Source organism: Danio rerio, chromosome 15 (genome assembly GCF_049306965.1).
Source record: "Danio rerio strain Tuebingen ecotype United States chromosome 15, GRCz12tu, whole genome shotgun sequence".
In the NCBI taxonomy this organism is placed as follows: Eukaryota; Metazoa; Chordata; class Actinopteri; order Cypriniformes; family Danionidae; genus Danio; species Danio rerio.
This window is the reverse complement of record NC_133190.1, coordinates 17,378,857-17,392,368: the sequence shown is the minus strand read 5'-3', so window position 1 is coordinate 17,392,368 and position 13,512 is coordinate 17,378,857. Positions and strand designations below refer to the sequence as shown.

Sequence of the window (13,512 nt, the reverse complement as noted above, 5' to 3'; positions counted from 1 at the left end):
ATTTACAAGAATAGGGATTGCGGCTTTGAGTTTGTGTGAAAAAAAAAACAACTCTTAAATTTAAAGCAGCTGACAAGGCCACTGACTTTTATAGTTTTAGGGGGTTTAGCAACTTTCTCACTTATTTTCTGAGAAATAGTGCTTGTACTTTAACATTTAAATCAATTGTAATAAGAAAAAAAGATTACTAGTAAGATTATGGCCGTGAAAAAACACAGGAAACAAACAAGGGGGGAAATTGGCGCCCCGCAAAAAAAAAAAAAATAGCAGAAGGAATGTACTATCATGCCAGTGTGTGACAGATATTTTTGTCATTTCTGTTTTTTTTCTAAAGCATTTGACAACTCTTCATTTGTCTCCAGCAGAAAAAAAGGGGCTGTAAGAAGGGTGTTTCCATCCCTTTCTATAATTACAATGCACTAAAATAAGCCTTTCCAACACAAGTTTCTAAATCGTGACTTCCCTATAATTCCAGTCTTGTTGTCAACAGAACATTTTTGGAATGTTATTAAATCTTTTCTATCCGTCTTGCGTAAATAAATGCAAAAACACATGCAATAATACTATATGTAATGGATTTAAAAATATGTAATGCATTAATATAGCTAGTTACAGTATTAAAAAGTTAATAAACAAAGAAGTAAACAGGAAGCTAGAAAGACAGAGAAGGATAAATAGATAAAAAAGACAGAAAGATATAAATTTAAATGCATTAATTCATTTTTCTTCAGCTTTGTCCCTTTATTTATCAGCAGTCTCCACAGCAGAATGAACCGCCAACTTATCCAGCATATGTTTTATGCAGTGGATGCCCTACCAGCTGCACCCAGCACTGGGAAACATCCATAGATATTACAGTACGGACAATTTAGCGTATTCAATTCACCAAGAGCACATGTCTTTGGATTGTGGGGGAAACCGGAGCACCCGACCCAGCCGGGACTCAAACCAGCAACCTTCTTGCTGTGAGGCAACTGCGTGAACCACTGAGCCACAGTGCCGCCCACAGTTACAGTTTTTCTCAATCACTTTGGTGCATTTCTCACAACATTATTTACATTTGCACAACAGTTAATGCATTTCTAAAAACAATTAGTACAAACTGCAAAACCTAGTTGATAGCCTGCAAAAGTGTGTCACATGCTCAAAATGGAGAGCTCATTCCTCAAAAGCAAGTATTGATGTCAATGAAAGTGTCATTGCCATCAAGATGAAAAGTCCTGACACCATTGTTTATGAATAAGATAGTCAAATGGCTTTGTCATGTTTTCATTTTGACAGTTTACTCTGTAGTTTTTTTCAATGCAAAAAATCAGATTTTGGTCACACTTCCTGAAAATGCTCAAGTACTATTCAGGACATCACTGCATTTAGAGAGGTATTTGAGTACAGGACACTGACTATGTACAGTATGTTTCACATGTTTTACTGCAGATGCTTTTTGCAATTCCTATTTATTCACAGCATTGTGCAAAAGTATAAATACACCCTTATTTACAACAAACAAACTCCCTTGGGGTAGAACTGTGCACAACAGTAAACAATATTGCAGTGCATATTGGAACTGAACCTACAACATACACAGGTCTGTAAATCATTCATAAAGTTGTTCAATTAAGAAGACATTTTCAGGGGAAAAAAAAAGATTAAAATTTTTTTAACAAATTTGCAAAAATTAGCAAAATTATAAATAAAAGATTATTTTTTTTATCAAATTAGCAAAAAATTACTAAATTATAAATGAAAAATATACATAAATGATAGGGCTGTAACGATACACGATATAAAATCGAAATCGCGACACTCAGATCTACGATCCTGTGTCGCGGTGTAATAAGGAAGAATCGCGACACACCCACCCCGTGATACCTTTCCAATAACGTCACGTGTGCCTGCAAAAGTTGAGCTAATTAACACTTTTTTTCGTTCGACATTACAAGCACTGCTCCGTTTAAGCCCTCGCAATATTTAGCCGGGAGAGCTCGCACGGAGCTCTTAGTAAGGGGCCGTCTGAATGTGTCAAGAATATCAAAAACAAAACCAACTTAACCCCGCTTGACAACCGACAACGCCAGAAACATTGCCAATGCTGTCAAAGCGGCCGGATTTTCAGCGCATATACGATGATTTGCTCACACTGTTAATGTGGCTGCGCAGAGAGGGATGGGCGTTCACCAGATGTCAGGTAACAGCGCAAACTTTTCTGTAACCGTGCTGTGCGCTTTCTGTTTGAACCTTTGGGAGTGCTGACTGACAGGTGCGTGAGGTCAGAAAACACGACGAAGCTTTCAGTTAAAATAAACACAGTTTCTATAGTTATAGCCTACTTTATTTAGAGATAAAGGTATATGGCTCTGCATATAATCACTCTATCTTGCTGGAGTTTATAGCCGTTTCGCTTTACTTCAGGACGCATTAACACCGCTCTGAAGGTCTAATCGTTGTTTTAAGTTATCCAGAGCTGTATGAATATACAAATCTTGAATATCACAATAGTATTAAATATTACAATTGTAACAACACAGACAGCAACACTTATGCACAATCGATACCCTGCTGATTCAGTCGTTTCATAAGAGGACCGCGCCTCTTCTTTTTTCCTTGTCAACATAAAGGCAGTAAGGTGCGCCTCGTTTTCGGCCACTTGTTTAACTGCAAGGCATACTTAATTTGCGGGATGATAACGTATAACCCGTGCCTACTGACACATTTGCTAAAGAAGCAAAATGGAAGAAGAATATTGCTGTTTGATACAGACCTGTTGATACTAAACCAGCGCTTATGTTGACCTGGATCTGCGTAATAAACGCAACAAATAGGCTTTACTTTTTATTTTACAGCTTAAAGCATGTACGCAGATTAATGCAATATCATATTTAAACAAACTGTTTACAAAAAGTCTACATATGCGCGCGTGTTGTTGTCTTTTCATCAGGCAGCGCGCGCACTTGAACCGCGAGGGAGAGAGAGGAAACCATAGGCTTTATCAGGACATAATCTTTAAAATAAGGATTTTTTATTAAAATGTAAAAGGTTTTGTGATTATAATAATAACAGCGGGGCATTAAATAAATGCATATTTTCCGTGGAGCAAGCAATTTGAGGAAGTCTGCGATTTTTATTTGACGGAAGAAATAAACATATGATTGGAAAAAAAAGCCTATGCCGGTTATTAAAAAGAATCAGTCAGTATTTTCGTTTTGTAATATAAATTAATTATTTAAGTGAAAATAATTTAGGGCAGTCCTATTTATTTTATTCATTTTATTTAGATTATTCTGCTCTTCTGTGCTAAACACTGCAGGTGCGTGAAGATGCTCTGTTGTTCTGTTCCGCTATTAATATATAAAATAAATCAGTATTTTAAAATGCAATATTTAATGTGTCATACACAAAATAGTCACGTCAATTTGTTTAATATAAAATTAATAGTAATCTGACCAGTTAACCGTTAATAACCGATTAATGAGCGGCGGTTGTCGGTTAGCAAAATTAACGAAATGAGCATCCCTAGCTATTTAATTTACTTTTTCTTGGCAAGAGAACTTGATTGAAAAATAATTTTCAACATGCTTGAACCATCTAAACAATGGAGTTTAGTTTGGTTTTTCAACAGTATCTTGTTACAAAGAAAACAGAAGTGATATAGCTTTGGCTATTTATTTATTTTATATATGGCTATTTATATTGTTAATAATTTGCATAGTTAATATTGCTCTTTGATGTTTAGTTTATAAAGATTTTTCAAATGTTATTTAATTAAAAATAGTTTTAAAAATCTTTTTTTTCCCCACCCCACACGAAAAAAATAAAATAAAAAATCGTGATACGAATCGAATCGTGGGTCAAAAATCGTGATACGAACCGAATCGTGGGTTTGGTGTATCGTTACAGCCCTAATAAATGAATAAACGAATAAATGCAGTTTTTAGAAAAGGTTAGAAAACTGCGAAAAATGAATGAGTACATAAATGCATAGTATAGATGAATACTGTCTAGGCAACAAGATAGATTTTTCAAAGGTCTTAATCAGAAATATTTAATAGGCATTTTTGACTTAGTTTCAGTGACTGTTATTTCCCTAAAACACCTTATATCCCAGTTTGTGCTGAATTTAATCAATTAGCCAAGGGTTAAAAGTAGAATAAATAAGCACAAATGTCAGGGCACATCCAAAGGCTCCAAAATCCCCTTAGACCCCAAAGAGTTAAATGATTTTATCGCACATCTTCCAGCCTAGATGGACAGACGAACGGAAAGACTTAAAGATAGACAGATATATAGACAGACAGACAGACAGATAGACATACAGACCGACAGACAGACAGACAGACAGACAGACAGACAGACAGACAGACAGACAGACAGACAGACAGACAGACAGACAGACAGACAGACAGACAGACAGACAGATAGATAGATAGATAGATAGATAGATAGATAGATAGATAGATAGATAGATAGACAATTCAGTTCAATAAAGCATCGACTGTTACATCACAATCATATCTTATACAGATGGATGAATAGATGAATGGACAGACAAACAGACAGACATTTCAGTTCATTTGTGCACCGACTGTTACATCACAATCCTGTACTCACCCATAACGTCAACATTTGTGGAGGCCTGCATGTTTCCGAGTTCAAATGTGACCATTTTACAGGTGTACATCCCAATGTCGGCAAAGCCCACTCCCTGCAGGACAATGGACACATCGTGTACCGAGGGCTTGAGGAAGTGCACCCGTCTGCTGTACTCATCAGCAACAGATGTCCCATACACAGGGTTGAAGACGGCCAGAGTGATGATGCCGGAGGGCAAGTGACGCTCCCAGGAGCTCTGGGTCAGACTGAGGTTCGAGCTCATCTCCATCCGGCAGCTAAGAGTCACGTTCTTCCCCAGAACTGAAGTGACCTGTGCCGGAACCACCACCTGGTTTGACCACACACCTGCACAGATACACATCCATACAACAATTCATATACAGAACTCATATCTCAGATCAGACAAGCTTAAGATCAAAATGTGTGGTTCCTGCAAATGATAATTATAGGATGCATTAAGACTCAGTCTTTTTACAGCTGAACTTTAGTGCATACATGCTGTTTTTAGACTTGTCTGGAATCATTTATGGACTAAAAAAGAACGTTTATCCTCATGCTACATAACAGAATCACACATGCACCGCTGTCCATATGTTGCTTTTAGTTTTAAAAAATGCATTAAAATCAAGCTGACTGTTTGCAAAGAGAATACCTTCTTGAATAGGAACGTAAAAACTGAATTTTGTACACTTTTTGGGTGTTCATTAACAAAAAATAAATAAATAAATAAATAAAAAATTTGTGGGGTTCTGGAAATGCAGACATTTGAAAATAGTTTTTTAACAGTGCAGGTTGCAGTTTAAGCAATACATAAACATCACACAGGAGTTTACTGTAAAGGAATTTACACTTACACCTGCTATTTTTAAAGTAAATTACTGTAAACATTTTTACAATATATCTGTTTTATGTAACAGCAATGTACTGTAAACAGCAGTTTGTGACTGTAAAATAAAATACCTTTATTAATCTGGGGTCGCAACAGCAGAATAAGCCGTCAACTTATCCAGAATATGTTTTATGTAGCGGATGCCATTCCAGCCGCAACCCATCTCTGGGAAACATCCATACACACTTATTCACACTCATACACTACAGTCAATTTAGCTTACCCAATTCACCTGTACCACAAGTCTTTGGACTGTGGGGGAAACCGGAGCACCCAGAGGAAACCCGCGCGAACGCAGGGAGAACATGCAAACTCCACACAGAAACACCAACTGACCCATTCGAGATTCTAACCAGCGACCTTGTTGTGAGATGACAGCAATACCTACCGCGCCACCGCATCGACAGTGTGTTACATTGTAACTTTATATTTTACAGTGTATACTTTAAGTTCTGGCAACCACGGCTGCTTTTATTTTACCGTATATTACACTCGATAAAAATGTTCATGCAATGAAAGCCAATGAAGATCACAGTGAAAATAAATGTCAGAAAAACAGAAAAAGAAAAACAGAATTAATTAAGGGTGCCCTTCCAGCTGCAACCCAGTACTGGGAAACATCCATACACACTTCACACACATACACTACGGACAATTTAGTTTATTCAATTCACCTATAGTGCATTTCTTTGGACTGTAAGGGAAACCGGAGCACACAGAGGAAACCCGAGGAAAACATGCAAACTCCACACAGAAACACCCAGCCGGGACTCGAACCACAGATTTTCTTGCTTTGAGGTGACAGTGCTAACAACTGAGCCACGGTTACATCTCAAAAGTCAACTTTAGTTAGTAAATTAATAAATAAATGCAAATAAAAAATAATACATATAATAATACAAAAATCTAATTGATTAAATAATAAATACAAAAATAATAAATAAATAAATAAATAAAATATTTAAATTTGACTCTTTTTTTGTATATGACCCAAATTTGACAGTCCAAATTTATAGAGATTATAACACTGGCTGGATTTGTGTTTATTAATAATCCTTAGGTTAACATTTTGAACATATATTTAAAAGGAGAAGAGATGTTCACCACGAAATGAACATTCTGCCATAAATTACTCATCCTCCACATCTGTTTCCAAACACAAAGGAAGATACACTAAATAATGCTGAGAAAAGACAGCCATTGACTTGCACAATATATATTTTTTACTATACTATGGCTTTAATATAGCATCTATCTTTAACCAAGCCCAGCCAAGAACATTAGTTCACCTCAGATATTTTTTCTGTTCCAGCATTTTACTTTTGTTTCCAATATGAACTAAAAAAGTGCCACCATTTTAGTTTTTTATGCAAAGAAGACACAATTTAAAAGGGTAAAATGCTCAACATGAATATTTTTGTAAGCTAGCATGAGGACTTACTTAACTTTTGCATGCAAAACCCGTGTAACTTTTGATTTCAGCATTAAATTTGTCTGATGTTTTGCTCTGCCAATGAAAATACAACTACAAATAATGCCAAGGAAAAAACATAGTACTGGTGCTTCATTTGTGAATGAATCAGTGTTTGACTAAATAAACTGAATTGCTCCTAAAAGGTCAATGGCTTACTTGCCACCTACAAGCATAAGAACACAACATGCAAAACCAATGCAAAGACTAGTAGTATATCAACACTCAACAGTCAAAAATTATATCAATTGGCTACATAAATAATACAAAACATTCAAGTGCAACCTCTCAAACAAGACTCTCTGCACTAAACCATTTCCACCTGTCTGATCTTGCTGACATCATCACCTCTACCAGGAGCACCACTGAAAGCTCCTAACAGAAGTGCAGTAGTGGGAGATCCAGTAAGGCAGATAATGAGGACTCGTGTTTTCCCCAGCCTTTATTATGGTTCATGCGGGAGGCCTTCCTCTTCATCTGTGCCACACATTCATAATGAGCCCCATACAGACCCCTGCGTCACACCGCGGGACGTCCCACTGTCCTCTCCTTTCACCCGTCTGAGCACCTTGTCAAGTAAATGCCGCTGGAACAAGATGAAAAACACCAACAGCCAATTTGGGAGATTTTCTTACTGTTTAATAGGCCTCTTTAAACGGCGTCTGTGCCCTTTGCATGTTTATTCGTTTGAGAACAATGGTGTTATTTGCTGATACATCTAAACAAAATTTGATGATCTGGCAGTTCTCTTCTATAGTGGAAGAGTTAACCTTCTAAAATAACAGTTTTTTAATCAAGGTATTTTAAAAGGAAATCCCATGATTCAGAGCTGTATTTTCAGCATCATGAGAATCAAGTCTTTACATAATCCTTCAGGAATCACTGTAATACACAATTTGCTGCTGATGGAACGTTTATTAATATCAATGTTAATATATTTCGAAACATAGAAAATGCTGTCAGATTCTTATAGTGTCCATTGTAAGCAGGAAAAATGATTGAATGAAATGAAGGTCAATGATTTGAGTCCCATTTCTGTGAGGAGTTTGCATATTCTCCCTATGTTCGTGTGGGTTTCCTCTGGGTGCTCCGGTTTCCCAACAGTCCCAACATGCGCTTTAGGCTATGGTGGAAAGTACTGAAAAATCATGCTCAAGTAAAAGTACCATTACTTGCATAAAAATGTAGAGCAAGTAAAGTAAAATTATCTGTTGTAAATATTACAACAGATAATTAAAGTATTTACATGTCATTTGTGGATGTGTGTAAATGTAATAAGACGTCATAAGAAGTTAATATTAGGTTCGATTTAGATTGTGATGTCAGTTGACCAAAATTCAAAATCCAGCCATCGTCTAAGGCCAACATTATTTTGATGTCCAATAACGAAGTCAAATGATGTTGATATGTGGTTAATTTTAGGTTGTGTTAGAAAGTGACTAAAATCCAACGTCGTGCCAACATCTTAAACCAACATCATACTGATGTCAAATACTGACATTTATTAGTCAGGTATGACACCAAAATCTAATAGACGTCATAGTGGTAGCGTCCACACAACATCAAGCTGTAACATCATTAGATGTTGATATTTGGTTGATTTTAAGTTGGACATTGAACACTGACGTCTGCTTGATGTTGAGTTCCGACGTCAACACGATTTTCATTTCTAAACAAAATGCAATGATCCCACGAAATTGGGGTACAACTTCAATCTGACGTAATGTTGACGTCTTGTGGCTGCTGGGTGTTTAAGGCCATTTTGGTCATCATACAGTAAACATCCATCACCTTCTCATCAGTGACATGCATCTAAACAGTCTCTGGGTCAATGTGCTCACATGCTCTATGGACCTGGCGGGAGCCCTGGGTTAAACTATCTCCGAGCTCAGGGTTCTCTCCCGGGACAGCATGCCAAACCTGCTTACAGTTGTCAAGCAATATCTAAGTATGAACTCTTGAACTAATCAGTACTAAACTGGAAAGAAAATAATTAAAAGAGTCATGCATTTGCGAATTGGATTTGTGTATTTAACAATCATGTTTTGAACTTATGAATTGGATTTTGTAAATGTGAACTGTGTTGTGGATATTTGAATTATATTTTGTAAATTTATTATTTTTGAGACTGATCTGGCTTTATATTTAAAAGTCAAATTTAGTTAGTGAATACCAGCAAAATCATCTCAGCCTAGTGCAAGAAATCATAGTGCTCTGAAAACAAAACAAAAGAACACGTTTCCATGAAGATCACTGGAAAACATTGAATAAATTACAGGCTACAGAATGAGAGCTGTGCAAAAAAAAAAAAAAAAAAAAAAAAACATATTCCAAGAGAAACACAGAGCAGTGAAAATAAAAATCTCCTCAGTCATTAAACCCCACAAATTTCCGCATTTCGTATGGAAAAACCGTTAATCGAGACACTAAGCTTTCCTCACTTTAAAAAACCGTCCGTTCAAGCTGCGTTTACAAATGTCTGCGCTAACAACTATTCATACCATCAAAACATGCACAAGGTAAAAGCCATGCTATTTAAAATACACAGACAACATATATGAGACCATATCATAAAAAAGTGGGTCTATGGAGGGACTAAATAGTGGCTGATATTTTGAAACCTTGGCAGCTGCATACTGGTGGTAAAGCTCTGCTATTATATCTTGCCTGTATGGGTGCAGGCTCTCCCTCGGCCTCATTCCCTGCCCACCCTGTAATTGCAGGAATACCACCACACACACACACACACACATATGCACGACAGAGAGAGGGAGAGAGGGAGGGAGGGTGTGTGTGTGTGTGTCTTTGAAAAAGAAATACACTGCAGTCTGGCTGACTGCTTGAATCCCAAATTTGCTGAGAGCAGAGGATCCCCCATTTCAATTCACACCGAGATCGTTAAAAAGTCATTAATGTCAATCAGCAAAACTGATTGTTGGGTGGAGCAGTTCACCTGTGAGAGTCATCCGTCAAAGGATATGTTTACCCACAAATGAGTAGTCTTCATTTGCTTATTAATGAAAATTAATTAGAAATTAATGCCAATGAGATGCAAGGATGTTTTGGATTGGACCACTGTGACTTTAATTATCCAGTTTAAAGTGTTCTGTAAAATATATTTTTTTGTGTTCACACAGGTTTGGATAAAATGGAGAGAGATTTAACAAAGACACTTTCTATTTTTATAGACATCCAAGTTAGACAAAAGCAACAAAGTCGACATGTGTATAATGGTGAAAAAGTCAAGTGTATCTATCTGTGGATTGCAAAAGAGGGGTGTAACATGAAGGGGGCATAATTTGTAGAAAGTTAGAGGCGTAACTTGCAGTTATCAAGTTCCCATTGAACCATGTGAGATGTCACAATGAGATGTTGTTGGCAAGATGGCGGAAATACTTACCAGAGAATGTTTTCATGAGTTTTCTTCAAATTTATCTACAACCAATTCATTTGATATATTAATATATTCATTAATTTAGCAACTCCACTCGCTGACTTCTTTGCCTGTTTTGTCATGACAGTTAGCCTAATTGGTATCGCCCCAGTGGTTGCAAATGATAGTACAATGGCGAGCATGTCAAGTATGAAAGCCTCCGCTACTAGTGGCTTTACGTTAATAACCCTAACCCTAACTGTTAAGGTTGGAGAATGTATAGACGTTCATAACTGTGATTGTTGTGGTGGTAGCTATTTAGATTAACTGTTGTTATCATCTGGGTTCATGCGTACATAACCATTTTAATAATAATTCGTCTAACATATCTTTTGTTTACATTGCACTGAAAGCCACACACAACTCTCACCGTCAGATGTTTGCGTGCGCCCGGAAAGAGGCAAGCGCGTTGCTTTGCTTGTGCGCGCATATTGTCATTCTTACATTAAAAATAACAAACTTTCAAGCGGAAAAGAAGTGATATGGGAACGGTCGCTGCTATAGTTAATCCAGTGTGTATTAGCCTCGGTGTACATACTTGGAACTTTAAACTAGCGCACAGTTGGCAACTTGTCAAATCTTTTCCGTGCAACAGAAATGCAGATTAGAAAAGCCTTTATGATTAATTAACTTTGACGAATTAAAGTGCAGTTAACTGTGAAATCAGCAATTGTTGCATCCCTATTAATGATTACAGTGCCTATTAAAAAGGCATTTTCTACAAAACATATCCAAATGTTTTCGACTGTCCGCACCACTCGCTTATGGTAACTCAAGCTTTGCGCAGCCTCTGCAGCTCATGCTGTATTAAATAGATGCACATCACTTCATAGCGGCCGTTTTCTGACTAAACTAAATTTAATTTTGATAAGGGCTGGAACAAACTGCCTCGGGGGCTGGGTTTGGCCCGCGGGCCACCAATGGAATAGCCCTGGTATAGATGATAATAACTGTGATGTTTGGGTTTAGGGTTGGGGAAGGTGTGGACATTAATAACTGATGGTTGGGTTAAGGGTTGGGGAAGGTGTAGACGTTAATAACTGATGGTTGGGCTAAAGCCTGATTTATACTTCTGTGTCAAGTAACCGGCGTAACCCACGGCGCATGCAACGTGCGTGGCTGTGCATTTATACTTCTGCGCGCTGTCTATTAACACTTCCGAAACACTAGTTGGCAGTGAGGTGTAAATGTTCCTCTGTGTCGAGTTTCTTAGCTGCTTTTTTTTCTTTTCCTGAACACTTCCGGGATGTACAAGTGGCTCAAACTCGCTCATTTTGAGGCAGCAACCGGCGGACGTGCAGCAACTTTAAGAATGAGGAAAACACAAAACAAAACTTTCCATCTGGAGCTCCTGCACGGGACTCCACACTTGTAAACAATCGCTACATTGGGTTCGCGCCATTCACGCGGCTCTCGGTCCCGCCCCGACTCGTCAGCGCTACCAAGCCGACCAATCACAGAGCTTACGTTACGCGTTGTTGCGACGTGTAGTTACATTTTTTGAGAGGTGCACGTCAGTGACGGCGACGGCCACGGCGAAGGGCTATGCGTCAGCGCCGTAGCATACGCCGGTGTTTGACGCAGAAGTATAAATCAGCCTTAAGGGTTGGGGAAGGTGTAGAAGTTAATAACTGATGATTGGGTTAAGGGTTGGGGAAGGTGGGACGTTAATAACTGATGGTTGGGCTAAAGTTTGGGGAAGATGTAGACGTTAATAACTGATGGTTGGGCTAAGGGTTAGGGAAGGTGTAGACGTTAATAACTGTGATGGTTAGGTTTAGGTTTGGGGAAGGTGTAGACGCTAATTACTGTATTGGTTGGGTTTAGGTTTGGGGAAGGTGTAGACATTACTAAGGATGATGGTTGGGTTAAGGGTTGTGGTGGGTATAGACGTTAATAACTGTGATGGTTGGGTTTAGGTTTGGGGAAAGTGTAGACTTTAATGACTGTGATGGTTAGGTTTAGGTTTGAAGAAGGTGTAGATGTTAATAACTGTGATGGTTGGGTTTAGGTTTGGGGATGGTGTAGATGTTAATAACTGTGATGGTTGGGTTTAGGTTTGGGGAAGGTGTAGACGTTAATAACTGTGATGGTTGGGTTTATGTGTGGAGTAGGTGTGAACGTTATTAACCATGATGGTTGGGTTTAGGTTTGAGGAAGGTGTAGACATTAATAATGATGATGGTTGGGTTTAGGTGTGAAGTAGGTATAGACATTAATAACTGATTGGTACAGCACCGTCTTGCAGACAACATAGTTTTGATATGTGGGCCTCCATAACTTCAAGTTACGCCTCTACTACAAGATATTCTCCCTTATGTGTATGATTTTTTGCACAGCTGGCATTTAAACACATGTTGACTTTGTGACTTTCGTCTAACTACTTTCGTCGAATACACATGATTAAAAAGTGCTGGGTTGCACACAATCGACTTGTTGTGACAACATGAAGAAATTAAGTTGAATCATTAGTTTTTTTTATTTATTTATTTTTTTACAAATTTACATGGATTAAACATGAAACAGTTAAGTTCTAATTTAAAAATTTTCTTGTGTTAGCTCATTTTAAATAAGTAGTTTAAACAAACAGCAAAACATAATTTTCGAACAAAATTAATATTGATCGCCATATTGCACAGCCTAAATAATTGCACAAAGTATTATTGTAAGAGGATTACTTTTAGAGATGGTGAGTTTAAAGCACACCAAACATTAATAATATTAAAATTTAACTTTAAGTGAACTATTCAACTTTCAGTTAGATTCATACGCAAGATAATAAAGATGCACAAAGTAAGGGTCCAAAGATAATTGTGTTTGCATTCTTTGAACTTTTAGTTTGTACTTCCTAGATTTGCCTATTATAATTCCTATATCCTTTATTATCCTTTATAAGCCGCGGTCACAATGCAACAGACCGGAAACACAAGCTTGTGCAAGCAAGTTTCCGCAGCACTGTACGATCAAATTTTTTATTCTCAAACTCTAATGTGACCGCGGCAATAGTTTGCTTCTGTGGTTACTCAATGATTCAGCTGATTTCGTTCACGTGTGCCTAGTTTAGTTACCTATTCTTTTGTGCTTATATGCCTTGTCCAGTGTTTATATAGT

At 37.6% G+C, this 13,512-nt stretch overlaps 2 protein-coding genes across 3 annotated transcripts in view; both read right to left on the bottom strand.

The window, feature by feature from the left end:
- The window catches only part of c2cd3 (C2 domain containing 3 centriole elongation regulator), a 453,012-nt gene that overhangs the window by 353,136 nt on the left and 86,364 nt on the right, over positions 1-13,512 (bottom strand). The gene's annotated exons all lie outside the window — the stretch shown is intronic.
- nectin3a (nectin cell adhesion molecule 3a) overlaps positions 1-13,512 on the bottom strand; it is a 120,340-nt gene that overhangs the window by 51,169 nt on the left and 55,659 nt on the right. For both annotated transcript variants that reach the window (XM_017351145.4, XM_073923482.1), the window contains exon 2: positions 4,606-4,953. In XM_017351145.4, the coding sequence (XP_017206634.3) occupies positions 4,606-4,953 (348 nt within the window). The remainder of the gene's footprint in view (positions 1-4,605; positions 4,954-13,512) is intronic.